At 39.8% G+C, this 24,708-nt stretch overlaps 1 protein-coding gene across 2 annotated transcripts in view; it reads left to right on the top strand.

Moving 5' to 3' along the window:
• PARP8 (poly(ADP-ribose) polymerase family member 8) overlaps positions 1–24,708 on the top strand; it is a 223,060-nt gene that overhangs the window by 135,742 nt on the left and 62,610 nt on the right. For both annotated transcript variants that reach the window (XM_075932482.2, XM_006139520.5), the window contains 5 exons: positions 3,179–3,216; positions 6,542–6,631; positions 10,758–10,828; positions 14,222–14,299; positions 23,156–23,250. In XM_075932482.2, the coding sequence (XP_075788597.1) occupies positions 3,179–3,216; positions 6,542–6,631; positions 10,758–10,828; positions 14,222–14,299; positions 23,156–23,250 (372 nt within the window). The remainder of the gene's footprint in view (positions 1–3,178; positions 3,217–6,541; positions 6,632–10,757; positions 10,829–14,221; positions 14,300–23,155; positions 23,251–24,708) is intronic.

Here is a 24,708-nt window from a genome sequence, read left to right as displayed (position 1 = left end):
CTTCACATATGCTCTCAATGTTGTCTGCAAAATAACAAATGTTTTGTAATCGTTTTATAAGGCTTGTACTGAGCTTGAAGGTCAAGAAATGTATTTGCTTGAGGATGTCTTCTAGAAAGGGGCTGCCTATCACAGGAATTACTGAATGATACTGAGATTTAATCCTCACTAAACCTGTGCTTATATCCAAAATGTGTGCTACTTTACCTATCCTGTTATTGTAATGGGATGCAACTGTTTCAGTATATATTTTATTATTCTTTTAATTAATTGATGGAGATTGCCTATCTCCTAGAACTGGAAGGGACCTTGAAGGTCATTGAGTCTAGCCCCCTGCCTTTATGGCAGGACCAAGTACCATCTCTGACAAACTTTTGCCCCAAATCCCTAAATGGCCTCCACAAGGATTGAACTCACAACCCTGGGTTTAGCAGGCCAATGCTCAAACCACTGAGCTATTCCTCCCCCCTTATGAAAAGAGAAATAAGCTATATTGGTATGAACAGATACTATAAAATTCATGGTCCATTTTGATCAATTTTGTGATCATAAGGTTTTAAAATTTGTCAATTTCACAGTTTTCATCTGACATTTAAGGTTGTAAATATTGGGATCCTGACCCAAAAGAGGGCATGGGGAAGTGCCAAAAAAATGTTGAAGAAAGAATGTGGGATTGCAATCTTCACTTCTATTCTGTTCTCTGGGCTCTGAAGGCAGCATCTGTAAAGCTTCAGGTAAATGGTGGAAGTTTCCAGAGGTGGGTCTGATCTGTTCCTGGCAGTGGTGGGGAGAGATAGGACTTCCTCTTCCTCTGTACAGCTGCTCTTGGGAGGAGATCAGACTGACTTCTGAATATCTCACCCAGCTGCAGGAAGTGCTACAGGTGCTCTTCCTAACTGAAATAGTAATACTTTGTGTAGATCAGGCTTAAGTTAATTCCAGTTGCTTCTTTCTGAGCACTGACAAAATAAAGCCATTTCTACACTAGGGATGTTACTTTTTAACATGTAACCGCTGAAAATTTCAGCAGTTACACACTCACAGTGCAGGGCAGCATCCAGCTCCCAGTTTGTACCAGCACCTGTGTGCTGGTCCTACTCCTGGGCAGTTGGCTGTCACCTCACACTCCTGCCTCTCATTTAGAGGCAGCAGTGCAGGGCAGCAGCCAGATCCTTGGGAGTGGGGCAGGAGCCTGCGTGTTATTGTTCATGGTAATGGATAAGCCCATGTTTATTGTTTAATCATGTGAATGGTATGCTACTACTCCCCTATCCTATACAGAAGCTTTTTCGATATAGTAATATTTAGGCCTGTGGGGTGCTAAACATCTGCAATGCTCTGTGAAGTGAATGGCCCTTAAGGTGTTCAGATCCTCGCTTGGACAAAACTCTTTTTGAAATTAGTTGGAGATTGTTTGAATAGTGGTTGCTGATCTGAATCCCTTTAAGAGAGATTGTTCAAATCTGGAATTGCTTTAAGGGTTTGATTAAAATATGGCAGGTGTACAATTGGTAGGAAGTTGCTTGCCATTAGTGCATTAAAAGTAATGCAGCTTTTAATACATAGAAATGAAAGAGGTGTATTGGCGCTGAAAATAAAATCAGTTTTTTAAACATTCTTTTGGATGTTATACATATACATAGCTAATGTTATACATTATACATAGCTAATGTATAATGATGGGTATGAACATTTTCACTAATTCTCTCCACAGGTTCAAATGAACAGCTTTGTTTTCCCTAACTATTGGCTCAGTTCTACATGATAGGCACAGCCTGAGTAAAGGCTGATGTGGAAGTGAACTGTCCCAGAAGCAGCTACATGTGGCATAGTGCTCCTGAGTGCTTCAGCATATATGGGGAACATCCCGTTATTATTCCTCTCTACAGGGGACAGCACATATTCTCCTCATGCTTAGAGAATGTTTAATTTAAAAGGGGTGAGGGAAGCTACTGTTGGCAGTGAATTTAATTAAAAATAATTACATTTTTATTTATTTTTCAACATCAGAACTAAGAAAACCAAATAAATCTATAAGAAGAAACAAGACATGTTTCTTAAATTTTAGGTTTTAAATTAAGTTGGCAGTGTTTCTAATTCTAATAAAAGATACTGAGGGTTTTTTATTCCAGATAAATATCCCTTCTTTTTTTAGCGTTCATTTATTTTTAATTTTGTGAACACATCTGCCCCTTTAAATTGCTGCTTCTGGTATGATAGCTCATTTCATTGCAGTCTGTCAGATTTTTTTCTTCACATTCTCATACAGAGGACACTTAAAAATTTTGTGGAGATTTTATTTAGGACTTCCCCTTTTCCACTTTGGGCTATTACTAGGAGCACAAAACCTTTTCCTTTTCTTCAAGTTTTCCAGGAATCTCTACTTCTTTCCCCCTTTTTGATGGTTTATGCATATATCTGTCTTCCATCCTCTGTCCCACTCTCTGCTAGGATTAAATAATAGTTGCAAGGCTTCCAATGATTTCAACAGGCTTTGAATCAGGACCAAAACCTGGTTGCAGATGTTTGTTCAATCAGGATTGAGGATATTTTTAAATGAGGGACCTGATCCTGAAAACCCAATGCATGCAGAATCACTTCTACCTACAGAGGACCAGCACTATATTTTATTTTCTTAATTTTTACATGGATGCAGCTATGGCTGTTTCACTGTACACTCACCAGAATGCATTGTTTAGATATGCTGTAAGATATATACAAAGATTAATTTACTTGATGTAAAATAAGGATACTCATTAACCTTTAAAAAGTCCATGTGTCTGATTCAGAAATTATCTGCATGTGGGCATACCTCTACACCTATAAAATGCCACTGAAGTTAGTGTTATGATTTAGCACACAGATATACATTTAAAAAAATAAAATATAGGAGGCTCAATGTAGTCAGTGAAATATGACTATAATGAGAATGCTTTGTAGTGAAATCACAATATTTTAAGACACTATGATTTAGACCTGAACTGGTCTACCAGAAGTAAACCTTGTAAATGGGGCATTACATTTTCTGAGCCACGCATTTCAAAAGCTGTCAAAGTAACTGTTACCTCCTGTCTTGGAAGATGCCAGAAATCTATAAATAAACAGATAATAGAGGCGTAGAAATTTTTTTATGCTGTTGTTGTTATTAACGCCCTTCTTTCTTTTTTCTTTCCTTCAGCATATCCTATTCAGTACATGTCTCAGAGGATTATCCAGGTACAGTGAAACATTCCTTATTATGAAGCAAAGATCACTGTTAGAGCAGAATTCAGAGGTTCAGATGAAGATATTTGAAAATTCATTAATGTGTTCTAGGAGCTTCTTTTTGCTAATCATTTCCCATCAGTCAGATTGTTTTCACAGTCATTTCTCCTATTCAGCCTTCATTTGTCAGTCAGGTCAGGGTGAGAAAATCTGATTCACAAGTTTTGTGAGAAGGGGACTGTGATGCTTAACATGCCTAAAACTGTTGATGAGGAGAATCTAAAAACAATGTAACTCCTGTTTGGTATGAAATATATAGTTTGATCCAGTAAAGTGCTGAGCATTCTGGCTCTGATCCAACAAAGCACTTAAACATGTGCTTGAAGTCAATGGTACTGCTAGTGTTCTTAATTTTAAACATGTGCTTAGGTGCTTTGTTTCATCACATCCTTTCAGGATCAAGCCCATAATATATCTTAAAGGTCAAAACTACTATGAATGACAAGGCTCTGTTTGGTCTTTTTGTAATATTCATTTTAATATGTATTCTATCTTTTAGAAAATTCCTCAGCAAATGGCTAAGGTCCTAATCTTGCTTAATTATAGGTAGGAGTGGATCCATGTGCCCATGGAGCCATGAATAGACTGTGATCACCAAAGAGTTTGTTTAATAATACAAAACAGACTGTTTGGGTTTTAATTAGACTGAAAGGGAATCCTCAGCTGGTAAATTTGTAGGTATTGTAGGAACTGCTCAGAAAATTATGGATATATCAGTTTCAGACATTTCTGTTATCTATGTCATGGCACCACTATGGCACTAGTAATAATGTTGAAATCATCACCTAAAACTGAATGAATTGCTTCACAAACCTCAGAGTGATAGGAAACTGAGTGTTATGCATTAAGTCCCTGAACTTATGTGATGCGGCAACTGTCAATAGTGGCAGCAACTGCAAAATATCATAAGTGTAAGTGGAAACAAATACTATTTTAAACAGTAATGTCTCCACGTTGCTTATACATTTCTGAAGTCATGAAAGTATCACTGATATTTTTAGAAGTAGTATTAATGGCATCGAGCATCTTTGGAACTATTGGAATTAGGGAAAAAATTCTGTTGAGAAAAAAAATGGGGGGAGATGAAAGTTGTTGAGTAAAAAAAAAAGTACTCAAGTTATTAAGCATGCATAAATAAATAAAAAATAGCATGGCCCCTTTAAGAAATGCCTTTGAGGCTTTTTGGCCTTAATCATCTTTTCTTCCTGCTCCAGGCCGGACAACTCCCCTGCGGACCCAGTATTTTTGCCTCCTGGCCAGGAAAAAATCAGAAAATACCAGACATTTTAGGTGTCCAGTATTTTCTGATTTTTTTTTTTTTTTTACCAGACAGGAGGCGAAAATACCGGACTGTCTGGGTCAGTACCAGACACCTGGCAACCCTATTTGGAACCATTTTTTCATAATTTTAACACAATATTAGTCTAATTATGCTCCAAAAGAGCTGTATATATTGCAAATGGTACACTAAAATTCCATGAATATGAATTGTGACAGTGTGACATTAATGAGTATTTTGCCAGTGAATAAATGCCCATAGTGATATACATTGGCTGACATAGACAGAAATGAAATGTTGTTGCCTATTATGCCATTCATCTGTGTATGTTGTGTTAACTAATGCAAGATATGATAATGTAAATGAGCACCTTGTATTTACAGTTGAAAGACCCAATTCTGCCAGAAGTAGATCTCTGGGCCAGTGCATTGCTTTCATTGGGACTAGAGCTATGTCGATACTACAGGGTTTTTTCGAAAAAAGTGGCCTTTTTTCGAAAAAACTTCACTTGTGTCTAGACTGCCGTCATGTTCTTTTGAAATTAAATCGAAAGAATGCAGCATTTTTTTCAACAGTGGTAAACCTTATTTTATGAGGAAGAACGCCTTTTTTTCTAAAGAGCTTTTTTGAAAAAAGGTGTTCTTGAATGCAAGCAGGGCTTTTTCGAAAGAGAGCATCCAGATTGCCGAAAAAGCGGATTTCTTTTTTGAAAGTCTTGTGGCAGTCTAGACCTTTTTTGAAAAAGGCTTTTTTGAAAGAGGCTTGTAGTCTAGATGTACCCTATAGCTGTGTCTAGACTGGCAAGTTTTTCCGGAAAATCATCTGCTTTTCTGGAAAAACTTGCCAGCTGTCTACACTGGCCTCTTGAATTTCCGGAAAAGCACTGACAATCTACTGTAAAATCATCAGTGCTTTTCCGGAAAATCTATGCTGCTCCCGTTCGGGCAAAAGTCTTTTTCTGAAAGACTTTTGCACAAAAGTGCCAGTGTAGACAGCATAGTAATGTTTTCCGCAAAAAAGCCCTGATCGCAAAAGTGCTTTTCTGGAAAAGCGTCCTGCCAATCTAGACGCGTTTTTCCAAAAATACTTTTAACTGAAAACTTTTCCGTTAAAAGCATTTCTGGAAAATCATGCCAGTGCAGACGTAGCCTATGTATAATACAGAGGGTCCGTACTGCCTAGGCTTATTTATAACTTTCCTTTCAGCTACCCATGCATGTTTGAGACATTTAGGCACTTCAGCACACATAAGAGATCCACAGATAGGAAATAGTCCCTTTATTAGACAATCTTTCTATTAAACGGCCACCATTCTTGTCTGTCTGTCACGGGATTTTCAGCTTTCACGCACACATCCATATACATATACAAACATATGGGTATGCATTGTATTTGTATTGCAAGAGTTGGAAGGGCTTCTGGGAAGTTTGATTTGACTGGGATGGGTTCTAGATGCTTCAAGAAGGTTCGATCTTAAGCCACTGGTAGGCGAACATGGACATTCAACCGTGTGGAGTTGCTATTTCCATCACCTATTATATCACCAACTACGTTGCTAAATGTGAACCTACAGGTTTTGAAAGAAGCCTCACAGACACTATTGCTCAAATCAGAGAGGAAGAAATCAATATGTTTTGAGAGTTGTTTAAAATATGTATGGCAATGTTCAATAAATGCCAAGTCTCTGCCTGGCTAACAGTTAGCAACTACCTTGAATCATACTTAGCAATCCAATCTGTCTCCTACATTGTTAGCTTAAAACTTTATTTTTGACTTTTTGGTAAAAAAATTATTTTTAGTCTTTTGGTGTGCTTTTAGAAATATTGTCTTTTTAAAAAGTTTATATATATATATATATATATATATATATATATATTATGTCCTTGATGAAAGCATGCTGGTATGGCAACCAGGGAAGGTGCTTGGATGGTACCATTGGGCTGTAGATGAAGTCTTTATTATGTACCCATTATCCTAATAACTCTTTTTCTTTTATAGATAACACATATGTTTCCAGTTCAGATAATGATGAAGATGTGTTAGTTACAACAGAGGCAATCCCAGTAATTTTCCATAGAATTGCAACAGGTAACATTGAAAAATAATTTTAAGTTGAAGTTTTGTGGGGGGACTGCAGTATAGTATCCATACATAAAGGACTATATGACAATATGGATTGCTGTATATCATGCAGTTCTCTCACAAGCTCATTGTTGGGTATGCTCATACATTTTGGAATAGAAACAACTAAAATATTTCTTTTGAGGAGTCTGTAGGCAATATGGCTACGTCTGGACTACATCCCTTTTTCGTAAAAGGGATGTAAATTAGATGTATCGCAATTGCTAATGAAGCAGGGGTTTAAATCTCCCCCGCTTCATTAGCATAAAAATGGCTGCCGCTTTTTTTCCGCATGGAGCTTTGCTGGAGAAAATTTCATAGAGGGATAAGGGATCTTTTGGAAAGGCTTTATTTTCCACAAGATCAGAGTCTAGACTGGCGCTTTTCTCCGGCAAAGCTCCGTGCGGGAATAAAAGCGGCAGCCATTTTTATAATAATGAAGCAGGGGAGATTTAAATCCCCGCTTCATTAGCAATTGTGTTACGTCCCTTACAAAAAAGGGATGTAGTCTAGACGTAGCCTATGTGTTTCTACTCATTTTATGGCTTGCACACAATGGGACATACTTACCCATCATTAAGGCTTCTGAACTCTTCCCTTTGTAAGACCTCATTTTCATTTGCTTATCACTTTGTTAAACTTTAACAATTTGGGATGAACATTTCTGCGTCAGGTATCTATTTCAGTCTGATTTTTTTTAAAGTTTTAAGCAAAAACAAAGCCAGGGAAGAACACATTATTTTGACCATGTAAATCAGCACCCTTTGCCCAGGTACTATTAAGGTGTATCTTTTGCCAGCGCCATGAAAACCTGCCCACATTTGGCTAAGTAAGGTTTTAAAATCTGTTCACAAATGCTTGGCTGCTAAATTCCCTGAAGCTTCTGTCCACAGTAAGCATGTTGCAGTCCAGGGTTAATTTTCTCTGCAGTTGTAGCTCTGAGTTCTACAAACTGTGCTAGGTTTGGTTCTGGAAACGTGAACTTATACTATGAAAATTCTCTCTCCTGTGTTCTCAGTGACTCCCCTGAAAGACTCAGGCAATATGGAGAACAAAGCTGTCAAACTGGAGTGCAGAGGAGACAGAAGTTGGAGTGGCAGGAGAAGTAGATTGGGAGTCTAGGGGTAGGGGAGATGTTCTGACTGGAAGGTGCCAGGAGGAGGGAAGAAAACTGAGAAAGGTAATTGGGGTGGGATGAGAGGCAATGGTGGAGGCTGAGAGTGGGAGCAAGGGAACAGACTGGGACTGGCTGGCAAGGGAACTGCCACTGGCTGGAAAAGGAGACTGGGACAGATAGTCCATGAAGCAGGTACTAGGAGCCAGTGAGTACGAAGGAGACTGCACGAGCAGTCTTCATTTTATTTCCTAACTTTTGAGTGCTTTAAAAATGAGTGGTCCTATGGACTCGTGAGCTTTTGTGGGCAAAACCCACTGGATTTCTATATATTTTGATTCTGAACATTTTGATTAGTCTCTAAGGGCTTGTCTACAGTACAGAGAAGGTTGAAGATGCCTCAGTCGGTCTTCCTGGGTTCTTATTAGCGGGTCTAGTGAAGACACGCTAATTTGAACTGAGAGGGAGCTCCTATCTGTTCTGGTAGTCTTGCTCCTACAAGGAGTAAGGGAAATTGAAGGGAGAGTGTGCTCCCGTCGACCTCCCACTGTGTGGACGGCACCAAAATGTGATTTAAGATACTTTGACTCCAGCTACATCATTAGACCTAGCCTAAGGTGCCACTCGTTGTTTTTAAAGTTACAGACTAACATGGCTACCTTTCTGACATTTTTTTTGAATGCTTGACATTGCAACTGTAATAGTGTTATTAAAATGTATTTTTTGTGTGTAACATAGAATTAGCCTGAAAAATATACCTGGGTGCCGGAATGGTAAAGTGGTACAATGTTGGTAGAAAGCAAGCTTTTTATGTCTTAATTCAGGGGCAGGCAATAATTTTTAAAAAGGGGCCACTTCAGAAATTTTTGAAGTGGCTCCAGGCCACCCTGGAGGGGGCAAGGCCTCAGGCAGAAGTGACTTCTTGTGCTTTCCCCCCATACCTTGATTGGCCTGGGATGGGGGAGTGTGAAAATTCTTCCTCCTCCTGCCCCCTAGAGAGAAATGCCAGCTGTTTTAAAACATGGCGGAAGTTGGAAGACCCAGACAGGTTCCCCTACTTTCCCCACAGCCCCGTACGCTGCTCAGGAATGCAGCTGCCGGGCGCTTTCTCTTTGAGTGTGGAGGGAAGGGGGGGAAATTCAGATGCTACTCCCACTCCAAGCACAATCCTATTGGCCAGTTTCTGGGCAGAAACTAGCCAATGGGAGCTGCCTTTTTGAATAACAGGCAGCCACCCTCCTGCTCACTTGCTCAGGTACATAGCCGAGCAGGCAAAAACATTTTAAGCTCTGCAAGCAGGCAGGCTGGTTTGGCTGCTAACTGGTAAGTCTCCTGGCCAGAACCTACCTCTAGCACCCCAGCCCCTTCCTTCCCCAACCCTCTGCCTACCCCCTTCCGCCCTGCTACTCCACATGCCCTCATACCCTCTCCCAGATGTGGCACCCCCAATCTCCTGCCTGAGATCACAATCCCCTCACCAGCATGCTGGGCTGGATCCAGCCCACAGAGGGCCCTTTCCCACCCCGTCTTAATCTGATCTCACTTAAACTGGTGTAAATCAGTAGATTTACACAGAAGCAAAACTGTTTTGAGATCTTAATCAGACCTTTAAGATATATATTTTTCTTCAAAGATATCTCTGTTATAATATTTTTAAATCATGTGTGAAACTTTTTTTATTAACCATCAAAACCAAATATTTGCCCCATAAAGAAAATGAAGTTACTTTATTTTTCTAATTGTTATTCTTATGTAAAATCCAATTAAAATCAATGCATCAGTTATTATCTTGTAATATTTCAGCACAGAATAAATTTAAAATGGCACCCAATTATAGTGATGTAGAGTTTAGACACTGCACACCCAGCTGTAAATTGCAGTGTAGACCATGAGGCATGGCTTGAACAAGTACTACAGACCTCTACACTCCCAAGCAGTGCTTCTCAGGGCATCTGTATGGCTATAACAATGTTCTGCTACCTCCCCTTTGCCAGAGACTTTCCCTGTTGTCTCCATGCCAGCCAAAGCCTCTCACTATAACATACAACCATATACCACAGTGCCAAGAGTGAACACAGCCATTCACTGCAATGACCAGCTATATGTGTAGCTCTTATACTCTACACACCACCATAGAGTGGACATAATTAAGACTAGTTTACAAGAAAATAAAATGAGAAAGGAGGGGGCGGGTCTATTTAAGCAGCATTTTTTATTGTAGAATCATAGATTCCTGAGGCATCATGACTGCTTGATTTTATATTGCTAGATTATAAATTCTCTGGAGCAGGGACTGTCTGTTTGCTGTGTGTTTGTATAACATGTAGCACAGTAACACAATGGAGTTCTTGTCCATGATTGAGGCATCTAGGCATTTCTATAGGAATGTCAATGTGGATTATTTGTAAACCTATAGCTGCTGATTTTTTCAGTGGTTACACATTTACACATGGGTAGGGGAAAAGGCGGATCCATGTGCCCCTACCCTGCTGCCTCTGTATCAGAAGCAGCAGCAGAGGGGTGGGGTGGGGCATGCGGCTCCATGGGAGTCGGTACATGCAGGGAGCCCTGTAGTGGCTCCTGCCTGCCCCCCTGTGCTGCTGCCTCTGTATCCAACGCAGTAGCGTGGGGTGGGGACGGTGGTGGGCAGGGAAGGCAGCTCCCTGGGAACTAGTGCTCACAGGGAACTTGCTCAATAGATGGCTCCACGCAGATACTGTTTCCCACCTGCTTCACCCCCTGACACACACGCTGCTGCCTCTGTTACAAAGACAGCAGTGAGCAGGAAGGCTTGCTTGTAACTGTGAAGGTTAAATGATGAGTCCAGACTAGTGTGTACACTATTACATAGTTATATAAATGCAATACTGTGATAACTACTAAACTTATTTCAGTTCTGTTTTTTTTAATTATATAAGCAAAATGATTTTAGATGTGTCATGGCTATTAACTTTTTCCTTTTTTATTTTATGTTTTTAGAATTAAGAAAAACCAGTGATGTTAACTGTTGCTTATCTATAAAATCAAAATTACAGAGGGAAAATGGAGAGGTATGGTATTGCTTTTTTTAATGAAATCCTTGTACATATGTTCATTGGAAGGTAGAGTTATAAACTACAAAATATAACCTAATTTTCTTTGCATTTAATTTGTTAAACGCTGCGGTGAAATTCTGGCCTACTGAAGTCAATGAGTCTTTTGCCATTGACACCAAAGGTGCCAGGATTTCACTCTAGACATACACAAAGAATCTGTAGTTTTGCAAAGATGCTGTTAAAAATGTGCTGTGTTGTCAGTCTAGGACCACTGAACCTTCCCCTTGGCATGGACTCTTCCTGCCTTAAAACTAGGGATGTTAAATATCGGTTAATTGAATAGTTGAGTAACATTATGAATTCTTATCTGTTAGTTAACTATTAGATAGTCCCTGGGGACGGGGTCGGTAGCCACTGAATCAGAGGCTGCAGTTCAGGGTGTCAGGCTGGAGTTGGTCCCCAAGGGGAACCAATTTAAAAACCAGCTCCCCTTGTGAACTGGATGCCTGTTGCCCAGTGCTCCTGCCTCTGATAAAGGGGCAGCAGAACAGGGTGGCAGCAGCCCCTGTCCGAGATGGGTCTGAACTCTTGGACCCGGCATGAGCTAGAACTGAGCGAGCCTGCCTGGCTCCTAATACACTTTAAATGCAGAGTCGCAGCAGGAGTTCTGGACCCGGTGCAAGCCAGAACTGATCTGGGCTGCTGGCCAGCCTGCTAAAAAATGTACTGGCAAGGTTGGCGGGAGGGAAATGCTTGTAGTCTATAGCATTGACCTATCAGCTTTTGCATATCGGTTAATTGACTATACTATTACGTCGCTGCTTGGAAGTGCAAATGTGTGAGAGAAACTGGTCACAAAGTAATTTTCTCCTAACTTGACCTTATGCACAGGACCAGATGTTTCAAATATTAGCTTTGTAGCTTAGTGCTTACTAATGTGAGGGGTAACTGTCCCATTAAAATCAATTGACCTGTTTATGTCAGTGTGAACGGTAACTTCTTTTTGGAGTATCAGGCCCCATGATTTCACTGTATAATTTAAACTTTGTTTCATAACTAGGTCTGATCAAGTACTAACCTAGTTTAAAAAGCACATTAAGGTGACGTCTTCGGTAAAAATTTGGAAAAAATTCACACTGGCAGAACCTTAATTATCAAGCGTAGTGCTTATGTTACAATATTCCTGTCACTGTAATCACAGGACTTAAGTACTCTGTGACAGAAGAGCCAACAGAATTGCCAGACCCCTGTGCCAGGTGGGGGAGGTGCCAGCTCCATGCTTCTGGAAGGTGTGGGACCTTGGGGTGGAAGCATAGTCTTGAACTGTAGTCTGTATTTGGTTGTAATGATTTACTGTTCAGATGATTTATACTGAAATAGAGGATAGCTCTGTTTCAGTTAGGTTTTTTGTGTGGTTGTGTTTTGTAGTGATAAGCCCTTATTTAATATAATAAATCACAGTGGAAATTTTTGACTTACACTATTACAGAATTTTATTCAGTGATCTTTAAAGCTCAGAGAACGAAGAAATAATTTTTTTTTAAATTACATGCATATAGATTCATTTTCATGATTAAATATTTGAGATAGATTTAACTTTTCATGACAAAGAAATTGAACTTTTTATAAATTTTAAATTGATCTAAGATCCAAATAAGGTATTTATTTAAGAAATCCTGTTAATGAAGATCTTAACATCTACCTTTTCTGTGAGCCAGACTTTCATAGTCTATTTCATTGTGTGATTATGTCATATAGGATGGGTTTATCACTCTTTTAGTTTCATCTCTCTTTGTTTGTGGTGTTTGTGTGTTTATTTTGTTTATATTTACAGCATGCTTCTCCTGGAGATAAAGTTATTATTAGGCAAAGGGTGTCAATATTTTTGGGAGGGTTTTTCTTCAATAATATAACAGGAAAAAGTCTTAAAATTGCTTTGAAATTGGCTGAAAATGTGATTTTCACTCTCTATATACATATGCACAGCAAATATAATGATTTTAGAGGCAAAGATAAGGAGATATGATTAGTATATGAGGCCACAGGAATTGGTGGCAAAAGTGTATCTGACTTCCCTAAATCTTTAAGATTAAAAGGGAAAATATGTTCAGTTCACAGAGTTGATTTCTGGTCATGATGGATATTTTGTGACTCCTGTGAATGCAAAATGTGAAATAGATAAAGTGTGGTTCAAAGAGGAGAATCTGATTTTATCAGATACTCAATTTATGCAAGCTTTGGTTAGCATTTGGACTGTGACTGACAAATGGATTATGTGAAAACAAGGAATAATTTCCTTAAACTTTTGAATGGCATGAAACAGGGACTAAAGTGATAAAAGAGCACTTTTCTATGAGTTTTTCCTGTTGTGAGTATAAATTAATTATTTTCACATAATTAGAAATTAATATTATGATATCAAATATGTGTTTTTGTTTCTGAAAAATTAATATGCATTATTCTAATGGATTTAACAGAATACAGTAGATTAATACCCTGTGGATAGGGCCCTACCAAATTCACAGTCCCTTTTGGTCAATTTCACACTCATAAGATATTTCATTATTTCAACTATTTCATATTTCAGTGTTGTAAATTGTAATCCTGACCCAAAAGAAGTTGTTGGGGGTTGCAAAGTTGTTGTAAGGGGGAATGCGATGCTGTTATCTTGACTTCTGTGCTGCTGCTGGCAGCAGTACTGCCTTCAGAGCTGGGCAGCTGGACAGCAGTGGCTACTGGCCAAGAGCCTGGTTCTGAATCCAGAGCCACTGCCAGCACCACCATAGAAGTAAAGATGCCATGGTATGTATTGCCACCCTTGGTTCTATGCTGCTGACGTCAGAGTGGTGGTAGCTGATTGAGGTCCTAGCTGTGCAGTTAGCAGCACAGAAGTGAAGGGTAGATTGGTTTGATATTGCCACCCTTACTTCTGTGGTGCTGTTAGTGGGCTGTTGCCTACAGAGCAAGCACCAGGCCATCAGCCGCCACTGACTTGCTACTGTGCTCTGAAGGCAACACAGAAGTAAGGTTGACAAATACCACAAGCCCCCTAAAATACTCTTGTGATCCCTGCAACTCCCTTTTGCGTCAGAATCCCCAGTTTGTGAAACACTGGTCTCCCCCATGAAATCTGCATAGTATAAGTAAAAAGTACACAAGACCAGGTTTCAAAGGTGGAGACCAGATTTCATGGCCACGGATTTGATAGGGCTCTAACTATGGGGACATGGTTGAATTTTTCCATTCATTGGTTGAATTAGGCCCAGGATTCTCTTGCTTAAAAGCTACTAATGAAAACTCTAACTGAAGTGTGTAAAGTGTTTATTTGTAACAAAAATAATTACAAAAAGAAGAAACCCAAATGTTATTCTCCTTTTTCATTTCCTAATGTTTGTTTTTTTAAATAAGGAGTCGAGGCACAATAGTGCAGTTGAAGAAGATTCTGAAGGAGATAATGATTCTGAAGAGTTTTATTATGGGGGACAGGTAAGGGAGCACATTTTCCTATCATTTTAGAGTTTCAAACAGTGTCATTTGAAGGCTTCTGAAATTATTTATTTTGTATTTTATATTGGTCTTCAAATTTGTGCAGTTGTAAGGACAAGAAAACTGATTGTAACTCGGCTGTTTTTGAAAATGGGATGCATTTTATGGCTTCCGGGAAATAACTGTTCAATCTGTTAAGCATATAGCCTATTAACATGAATGGAAACAAAATAGGGCTGTAAACTGTTATGCATTGCAGTTGTCATCTGGTAAAAATAACAGAAGTGCATTTTGACAGTAAAAACAGTAGCTACAAAACTCTTATGAACAGTAAATTTTCTGTTTTCTGAGCTTGGTAGTCTAATTCACCTAGTCCTAATCTCTCCTAGGCCTGGATTACTCTAAAGGGGAAATTCGACTTAAGATACGCAACTCCAACTACGTTAATTACGTATCTGGAGTCAAATATCTTAAACCATGTTTTGACACTATCCACACAGCAAGAGGTTGACAGGAGCACACACTTCCGCCAACTTCCTTTACTCCTCATGAGGAGCAGAGCTACTGGCACCAATGGGAGCTCCCTCTCAGTTTGAATTAGCAAGTCTCCACTAGCACCATGGAGAAGTACCCCAACTGTTGATTTTCCCACCCTGAAATGGGTCCCGACTGAGTGGTAGCTGTCTGGCATGGCAAGCTTCCAGAGGGCAATAGCCACGTGCTTCTGCACGGTCAGAGTGGGGCTCATGCAGATATCCTGTCACCTCAGGGCAGGAGTGAACCATTCGCAGAGTTCCAGGAACATGTCCTTGTGCATGTGGAAGTTCTGCAGCCACTGCTGATCATCCCATCCTTGCATGATGATGCGGTCCCACCAGTCTAGTCTCGTCTCCTGTGTTCTACTGTGTCCAGGGTATTGAATGGTGGCCACAGTAGTATGAGCACCAGGACTTGCCTGAGCAGGGCCTCCAGGCCATCGTGAAGTTCGTCCGCCTGCTCTTTGTCCTTTTCCTGTTGGCACAACGTGGGGCACTCTCAGAGTACTGAATCATGTGGTGCAGCACAAGAGCCATGAGCTCTTTGCTGCTTTGCAGCACCTGGAGCTCTGTGCTCGTAGTGCTGTGGCATCCGTACAGTAAACCAGGGCACAAAAAGGCATGCACACACTGTGGCTCCTTTATGTCATGAAAGCGGGGAGTGGGAGTAGAGGAGCTTCCTGGGATGTGTCTGACAGGAACCCCTGTAAGTACCCACTGTCGATTTTTTTTTTTTTTTTTGACCCAGCAGACACTGGAAGCTTAACCCAGACTACCAAACTCCTCATGGTGTGTTCTTGCTGTCTGAGTCAGCAGTACGCTCCATAAATGTGGACACGCTACCTCAGAGAATATTCAATTCTTGCCTATATTGGGGACGCAGACCCTCACCTTCTCAACATCGGGTGCCCAGAAATCTTCCATAGTAGATTGGAGCTTATCTCGTAATGTAGATGTGCCCTAAATGACTTACTCTATTTTCAGCGGGACTGGGGACTTGTCTACATTAACAATTCATTCATACTAAGATGGGGTGTGAATTTATCTAAATTAGCTTGCTGCAAGCTAACTGTCTGGGTATGTGAACACTGCTGACATGCAGTTTATTAATGTGTTTTGATGTAGTTCTCTTTGAAATGGGATTTAAGAGTTACTTTCCTAAATCACTTAAACACTTTTTAAAGAGTTCTGTTGTTGTGTTGGGACACAAAAATCTATATCACGGCTTGGCTTAACTGCTGCGACTATCTCGCCACAATCCTTTCAGATATGTCAAACTTATCAGATCTTTTATTTTTTGGACCTTTATAACTTATGCTTGCTTTGTATGAGAGTCTTTGTGAGCACTTCCTTTAAATCTCTGGATGAGCTAACGATTATGTCAGTAACTGGAGAGAGTGATGGGTCCTAGTTTGTTTGGGTTTTTTCCTTCTTGAGAGAGAAAGGTGTAAGGCGGGAGTCTTGCTATCCTCACCTTACCCTGTCCCTGAACACTGATTCTGTCTGACTGAGCATCATCATCCATTTTTCTTTCCCTGTTTTAGGTCCTAGCTTTTGTAGCACAAAGGATAGGAACAAGACTCCGTCGAGAGCTATGCCTTCCATCTTTGACCAGAATAAGTTAGCGAAACACAAGCTCAGATCCCTCCCTTTCATAAATGTTCTCAGTACATCTGGTAACCTTTTGCTGCTACATGCTAATGAGTTTCAGATGGGCATCAGATTCTTTGATTAATTCTAAAGGTGGTCAGATTATCACAGGCTAATTTTCACTTCTAAAAGGGGATTGGACAGGTAGGCTACATCTAGACTGCAAGCCTCTTTCGAAAGATACTTTCGAAAAAGCCTCTTTTGAAAAAAAAAAGTCTAGACTACAACCAGTACTTTTGAAAAGGCAAGCCGCTTTTTCAAAAGAGCACCCAGGCAGTGTGGATGCTCCGTTTCAAAAGAGCACAGTTTGCATTACATAGCGCCTTTTTTTTAAAGAACTTTCGAAAAAAGGCGTTCTTCCTCGGTCAAAAAAACTGCGGTGTTCTTTTGATTTACTTTCGAAAGAGTGCAGCAGTAATCTAGACACAGGACTTTTTTTTTTTAAAAGGACACTTTTTCGAAAAAACCCTGTAGTCTAGACACACCCGTACTGTTTATTGCAGTTTCAATGTGCATCTCTAAATGTCAAACTTGATAAAGAACCCTGAATCTCAGAATTAGAATCCTACTATATATGATGTACAAATCAAGGGCCCATACTGCCATCAGTTATAACGAGTGTAACAACAACTGTTGTCAGTGCGAATTTTACATAGATATTTGAAAGGCAGAATTGGATTCCAGTGCTTCATTTTTTTGCCTTTCACAGTGCCTTTCACCTACCTGGCTGGGGAACCCCCGGTGGCAGCAAGACTGTCTGCGGTTAGGTGACCCCAGCTGGGAACCCTGGGGAATACTCTGTGCCAGTGGGACTGGCAGCAGCTGAATAGTCCCCACTGGGAACCCCTGGAGACCCTGGAGAAGTGGGTGGGGAGCCGTGACAGACTAGCTTTAGCAGGGCCAGTGGTAGGGCAATGAGCCCCAGGGAGAGGAGCCTAGGATGAGGGCAGCCAGCAGGAGAGCACTGGCCTCTCTTGGTCCAGCAAACTTCCTAGTCCAGGACAATTCATGTCCTGAGGGTGCTGAACCAGGAAGGTCCAACCTGCAATCCAAATCTGGAGAAACTGACTTCTATAAAATTACTTCGGATTTAAACAGGACAGTGTGGTTACACCAGTTATAGGCATTCACTATAACTATAAGGCTGTGTCTACACTGGCATCCCTTCCAGAAAAGGGATGCTAATGTAGCACTTTGGAATAGGCAAATCCGTGGGGGATTTAAATTTAAATTTCAAGTAGGAATAAGATATCCTCTGGAAAAGGCTTTATTTTCCGGAGAATCATGTCTAGACTGGCGCTTTTCTCCGGCTTATCTCCAAGCCGGAAAAAAGCGGCAGCCATGTTAATGCAAATACCGCGGGGGATATTTAAATCCCCCGCGGATTTGCCTATTCCAAAGTTCTACATTAGCATCCCTTTTCCAGAAGGGATGCCAGTGTAGACACAGCCTAATAGTATAGATTACAGTATTTTTTTCCCAAAGGAAAATACACAATGTGTCATTTTAAAGGTATCTAGTATCTTTATAGCGTATGGATAAATATAACTTATTTGGACTCAGGGCGGATTGATTTAAATCAACAATGGGGAATAAGTTCAAATTAAGATATATAATTTCAGCTGAGTTAATTATGTAGTTTAAGTTGAAGTATCTTAACTCGTATTTTGGCACCATCCACACTGCAGGAAGTCAAAGGGAGCACACTCTCCCTTTGACTTCCCTTACTTCTCATAGAAGCAGGACTAAGAGCATCTAGGGGGAGCGTCCTCTCAGTTTGAATTAGCATGTTTTCACTAGACCTGCTAATTCAAATCCTGGAAGATCAACTGCAGCTGCTTCGATCTTATCTGTAGTATAGACATGGCCCAAAAAAACTCCATTGATGATTTAAATCAAGTTTCCCATTGATACTTGTTCACCTTTCTTCAAACAATGCTGCAAATCAGACCACTAAAAAATGTTAATTTACAGCTCGGTACAGCATTTTACAACATCTAAGGGTATAGTCTGTGTAATTTTTTTAGATAACTTGATTTTTATTAATGCTCATTATCTGTGTCCAGCTGCAGATGCAGCAGCAGTACATTAAGAATGGTAATAACTAATCATGCATTCAAACACAATAGCCCTTACATTTTATTAAACTGAATCTTAAATGTGACATAAATGTTTCACTTTTGCAATTGCAGCAGTTGCTTGAGTTGCCAGCTGATGACTGTTCTTAAACTCTTTTTTTTTAAATTTTCAAATTTTATGAACTCTAACAGACAAGTCAGAATACTAAATGCATAGTGTCCTTAAAACTTCTACAGCTCTCATCTTCCCCACTCCCACTGTCATTTTGATTTAGATCTGATTCGAAGTTACCAAAAACGCTAAGACAGATTGTACTTCGAGTGCACTTAATTTTGAAGCCCCATTGAAAACTCTAGATTTCTCTTACTGAAGCTTTGTGTCCTGCATCCTTGGGTGATAGATTCTAAACCTGATTAACAAATTAAACAAGCAATAAGGATTAACTAAGGGCATGTCAACACAGCAGGGCTAAAGCCGAAATAAGCTACACACCTTGAGCTATGTCAGTTGCATAGCTTCAGTTGAAATAGCTTATTTCAGTTTTTGGCGCTGTCTACACAGTAGGAAGCCTGAGAGAACACTCTCGGATAAAGGATACCCTGAAGGACAAACAGGGTGGCACACATTCCTCTCCACTCTTCCAGAAAGCCCTTCACTTGTAGGACTTGTGCCTTGTGCATAGTACACTCCATTCACTGGGAGATGTCTTACCTCCATGGAGTTCAGAACCAGCTGGCAGATCATTGCAGTAGGTGGTTCTTCACTCATGAGTGGTCACTTCAACCAGACATTCTCCTCAACATTTTCCAATGGTGGAGGTTTCTCTAGTTAGACCTCTTCACAACTCAGAAGAACCAGAAGTGCCAATGCTTCTGCTCATTCTGGAATCTCCACCAGGGTCAGTAGTGTATGCATTCCTGGTTTTGTGGCACACTGGCCTGCTGTATGCTTTTCGCCCATTCTGATTTGTCCACAAGGTACTCCTCAAGCTCTGCAGGGACAGGACAGACATCATCCTGATATGCCCGCACCTAGGGCCATCTGTATTAGTACCCCATGCTCCTACAGCTTTCGTTACAACCACCAATCATGCTTTCCCTAGTGCTGGATTTCATCATGCAGGACCACAGGTTTCTGCCTCACTTGGACCTATGCTCGTTTCACCTAGTGATGTGGTGTCTCTATGGTTGAACCCCACTGAGCAGGCTTGCTTGGAACAGGTTCAGCAAGTTCTCCTCTGGAGCTGGAAACTTTTTACCAAACTCATGTACCTAGCAAAATGGAAACAATTCTCATGCTGGTGCCTGCAGCACAACTAGGACCCCCTTTTTTTTTTTTTTTTTACTTTCATTCCTGAGGTGCTTGACTACCTGGTATCTTTGAAGAAGCAAGTCTAATGACGTCTTCCCTTTGTATGAATGTGATGGCTATCTCTGCCTTAAACCCAGCTGAAGCAGGCCACACTTTTTTTGAGCCTCCTATTAAGGCGCTTCCTTAAGGGATTGGACAGGCTCCACCCTCCACCTTGGAGGTTTCCTTGCCCCTGTTTGGGACATCAACCTCATCCTCTCTATCCTCACGGGTCCACCATCTGAGCCTTTAGCTATGTGGTCACTTCTCTACCTGTCCTGGAAGGGGGTCTCTGAGCTTCATGCCCTAACTTCAGAACCTTTGAGCACGGTCTTCCATAAAGCTTCTCCCTCATCTGGCTTTTTCCCAGAAAGTGGTTTCCAGATTCTACACTGGGCAAGTTATCTTTCTTCCTGTGTTCTACCCTAAACCTAATCAGAATGCATGGGAATAGCACCTGCACTCCCTTGATGTGAGAGATGCACCAGTGTTCTACATCGAAAGGAACAAGCCTTTTCATAAGCCATCGTAACTGCTCATAGTTTTAGCTGATTGAGTGAAGGGACAACCAGTCTTGTCGCAGCATATCTCATCATGGATCACTGAGTGCATTTTTATGACCTGGCCAATATCCCTTCGCTACTGCTCACTGCACACTCCACACAAGCAGAGGCATCTTTGGGGACATTCCTGACTCATATACCCCTCCAGAAAATCTGCAGAGCTGCAACTTGGTCTTTGGTATACACCTTCACATTGCAGTATGGCATGTTGCAACAGGCTTTTAATACTGTGGTTCTAGAGTTAGCTAGACTGTGACTTTGACCCTGTCCTTCAGGATAATGGCTTGTGAATCACCTAATTGGAATACATGAGCAAGTACTCAAGAAAAAACGGTTACTCGCCTTTGTAACTGTCCTTTGATATATGTTGCTTATGTGTTGCTTATATCTAGTCCATACTCACCCTTTTTTCCCCCACTGTCAGAGTAGCTGGCAAGGAGGAACTGAGGAGTCTTCGGTTGGCAGGGTTATATATAGAGCATCACACCGGCGGCAGAGGGATCCACAACCAACCTGATAGGTAGTAGATAGGGAAAAACTTTCTGACAGCCGTGTACGTGGTGTGCACCCACCTAATTGGAATAGATATGAGCAACACATCTTGACAAACAGTTACAAAGGTGAGCAACTGTGGGGGGTTTTCCAGCAACATCCAAAATAGCTCTGAATTTACTTGTTAAATCACACTTATACTAAAAGGTATAGAGAGTCTTAAAGAGCGATGCATTGCAGAGTTGATCCACATTGTTCTTCAGACATATCCATATCTTCATCCACATCATTTTCTCCCAATAAGCAGCTTTCTTTATTATGTTTCATCCTTGCAGGTAGGCCCCCAATTTCTTTTGACACGGCTTACACTTGACATGTTTTCCTTTTTTACTCAGGGAACACATTTCTTCAAAATATTCCCGAAAGAGTGTCTTTTACACCTTAAAGCCATAACACTTTTTCTGTGGCAAAAGTGTAGGAGATTATGGGAAGCTGTGTTTCTTTCCAATACTCCACTGTACCTTTTTATTCCACCTCCGTCCTTTCCTGTATATTGGCTTTCTGTCTTTAGACAATGTCTTAATTAATTTTGCTGTGCTTGGCCCAGGTCCATCACCACATAAGCACAGAATAAAAACAATCCTATCCAGCTGGTGTCTGTCTTTGCACATGTTAGGCTGCTAAGAAGCAGAAATTGAAGACACAGTACTTTCAAGAAGCAAGAGCTGGTTATTAGGCTGGACAAACTAGAACCATTAATTCATTTTTGAGACTGTAAGTGTAGGTGTAGCATATTTGTGATAAGATTTAATTGTAACTGTTATTTTTTAAATGAAAAATTTGGTATTGTATTTTTTTTAATAATTAAACAATCCATTTTAAGTAATAATATTTTTTTATTTTTAAAAAATCATCGATTTTTTTAAATCCACCCTGTTTAGAGTTCATACAATCTAATTTTATTCTATGTTCTTAAACTTCCATTGATGGTTTCTTTGTTCCATTTGAGGTGGAGGTATGCAATGATACATTTACTACTGTTGTATATCATTCATACATTTACTACTACTGTATATCATTCACATGTTTTCAAGAGGAATAATAAAGAAAGAAGATTATCCTGGGTCATGTCACTTTTCTCTATACAGTTTATAGTATTGTAGGCTATCAGTAAAAATAACAAAGTGATTTCTGAGTCTGAGTTCCATTGAGTTCTAAGTTACTTAAGTGCTTTTGAACATTATCCCTAATTAATCATTTTTAGGTGATTTGATTTCCTTGTCTCGTGATTTTTATCTTTTTTGTTTTTAAAATGAAGTGGTTTTCAATTGGAGACGTATTAACAAGTAGAGTTATACAAATCTAGGAAGAAAGGAGGACTTCAGTGAGGCCAGGATTTCACCCTGTATTTTTGGGTAGTTTCCATAGAACCCCATAAATCCATCCCTATGAAATATGATAGGACTTTTCCATAAGGAATATGTAGTAGTTTATAACTACTACTGCTGCTATTTGTATTACTGCGGTGCTTAGGAACCTTAGTCAGAGACCAAGACCTCCTTGTGCTAAAAACCCTATGTAAACAACTAAGGATTTACAATCTACACATAAAACAAGAGTAAACAGATAATGAAGGTTGGAAGGGGGAGTATAAGGAAACAATGAGACAACACTGGTTAGTACATTAAAGAAGTCTCAGCATGCCAGAAATCTAACAGTTTTTTGTGGGCATCATGCCGTTTGAAGGAGGACAGTGAGGAGGCTCTGCCAGTTTTTGAACTTTGTGTGAATTTTTCCAGTTTACACACATTTTGCAAATTTCTTCCTCTCCTATTGCAGACAAAAATAAAATCTGTCAAATGTTAATATGCTAAATAACTCCCCAGCAAACTGGCTTTAGAAAAGGAAATATTTAAAATGAAACCTTCACTTTTTTGATAAAAATGCTTTTTTGTCAATTTTTTCTTTCCTTTTTCAATATGGACTTAGTAGCAACTTGTGTTTTAGTACAGTGTTATGGCAAACTTACCGTCAATGGAACATGGAGGCATACAATGGAACAGAAAAGACCAGAAGACGCTTACAAAACAACTTGAGTAACACCTGCATATTTGCAATTAGAATACTATGAAAATGTTGTTACTAGTAAAAAAAAAAATACCCATCATATTACATTTTTTCTGCAGGTGAACTATGATGGAGAGCTTCACAAGCACCCACAACTGGAAGCTGATTTGATAGCAGTGAGAGAGATCTATGGGCCTAATGCAGTATCTCTCAGGTACATCCTTTTATTGGGTAAAATTCTTGTCAGATCTGTGTCTGGAAAAGGGACAGAAAATTGGTAATCAGCATCAGAAGCATGAGTTTAGGGAATGGAAGCTAGTTAGCTGTATTCTGATATCTTTGACACATTGCAGATAGTCCTCTACAGAAGGTCTTCATCACAAACTATTCAAATGGTCATAACCTGCCAATTTCTTAGAGGGAACATTTATATCAACTAAAGGAAAGAGAGTGAGAATCATAAGCTAGCAGTGATGATTCTGAGCTTTGCTTTTTAGTGTTGTTGAGCTTGCTAATAATACAGCTGCCTATGCTCAGAACAATTTCTTAAGGCATAATCTTGCAAACATTAAAGTTAATGAGAGCACTGTTTTTAATTTTAATGGGGACATGATTTGGCTGTTGTATTTTGATTAAAATTACTGTTAATCATAATTTAACTTAAATATGTGTTGCTCTGTCATGTAGGCCAAAATGTAGTAGAAGTTATTATCATTATTATTGTTATTTCAACCAGTAGGCAAGGTTTAACAAATTTGATTGCATGGTGATGGGGCAAATGTAACCCTGATAAGCTGAGACAAGAAATAAAAAACGACACTGGACTGTATGATCATTTTACATATAGTCCGTATAACAATTTTAATTAATCTATAAAATGTTTATTATTTTATCCTAAGGAAAGGGATATTGTTTAAACTAAGTTATGTAGTGCTGCTGAATAATGTTCCCATTTAATTTTTCAAGTGTACATTTTAATTGCATATATTTAATTCTTTGGATGATGTTCTTAAAAGAAAAAAGTCTTCATCATATGCCGTTTGAAGTTAAGTGGAAATTCATTAGATTTAAAGGACATTGGAAATTCAAATCCAAGCGGTTGTACATGACTTAAGAAATGAATGAGATAATCATTTAGTTGAGAGACTGTTAACTGCTGCACTGTGTAAAACTCTGCATACCTTTGTAATATGTTCCCCTGGGCACTTTACATTACAACAATGCATATAACCTTTTAAAAATGTTAATGCATTTAATTTATTGAATAATCTGCTACGTTGTGGGCTATGCCATCTCTTAGGGATCAATTCATTAGAATTTGGCATCTGTTGTTGCTTCTGGGATGTGGAATACTTTTGAGCCTCTTATGCTCTTCAGCAGTGGAGAATGCCCATAATAAATCTTTGGCAACTGCAAAATGCAATATTAGGCATTCAGGTTCATTCTCTCCTCTAGTTCTGACTGCACCAATTCCAATTGACAGTGACATTGGGAGCACCCACTTAATGAGAATTTATGTACACAGCTGTTTGGAGGAGCTTTCCGATATTGGTAGATAGATGTATACTAGTTCTGCTCTGGATAGCCTGCTAAAGCCAGAAGTGTGGTATATTGTGGGATCCTCATCACTGAGCTTTGTATGCTCGAAAGAAGCAAACCCTTCACACATTGT

The sequence above is a fragment of the Pelodiscus sinensis genome, chromosome 6, assembly GCF_052426305.1.
Source record: "Pelodiscus sinensis isolate ZL-2025 chromosome 6, ASM5242630v1, whole genome shotgun sequence".
NCBI classification, from domain to species: Eukaryota; Metazoa; Chordata; order Testudines; family Trionychidae; genus Pelodiscus; species Pelodiscus sinensis.
This window is presented reverse-complemented; position numbering and strand designations above follow the sequence as displayed.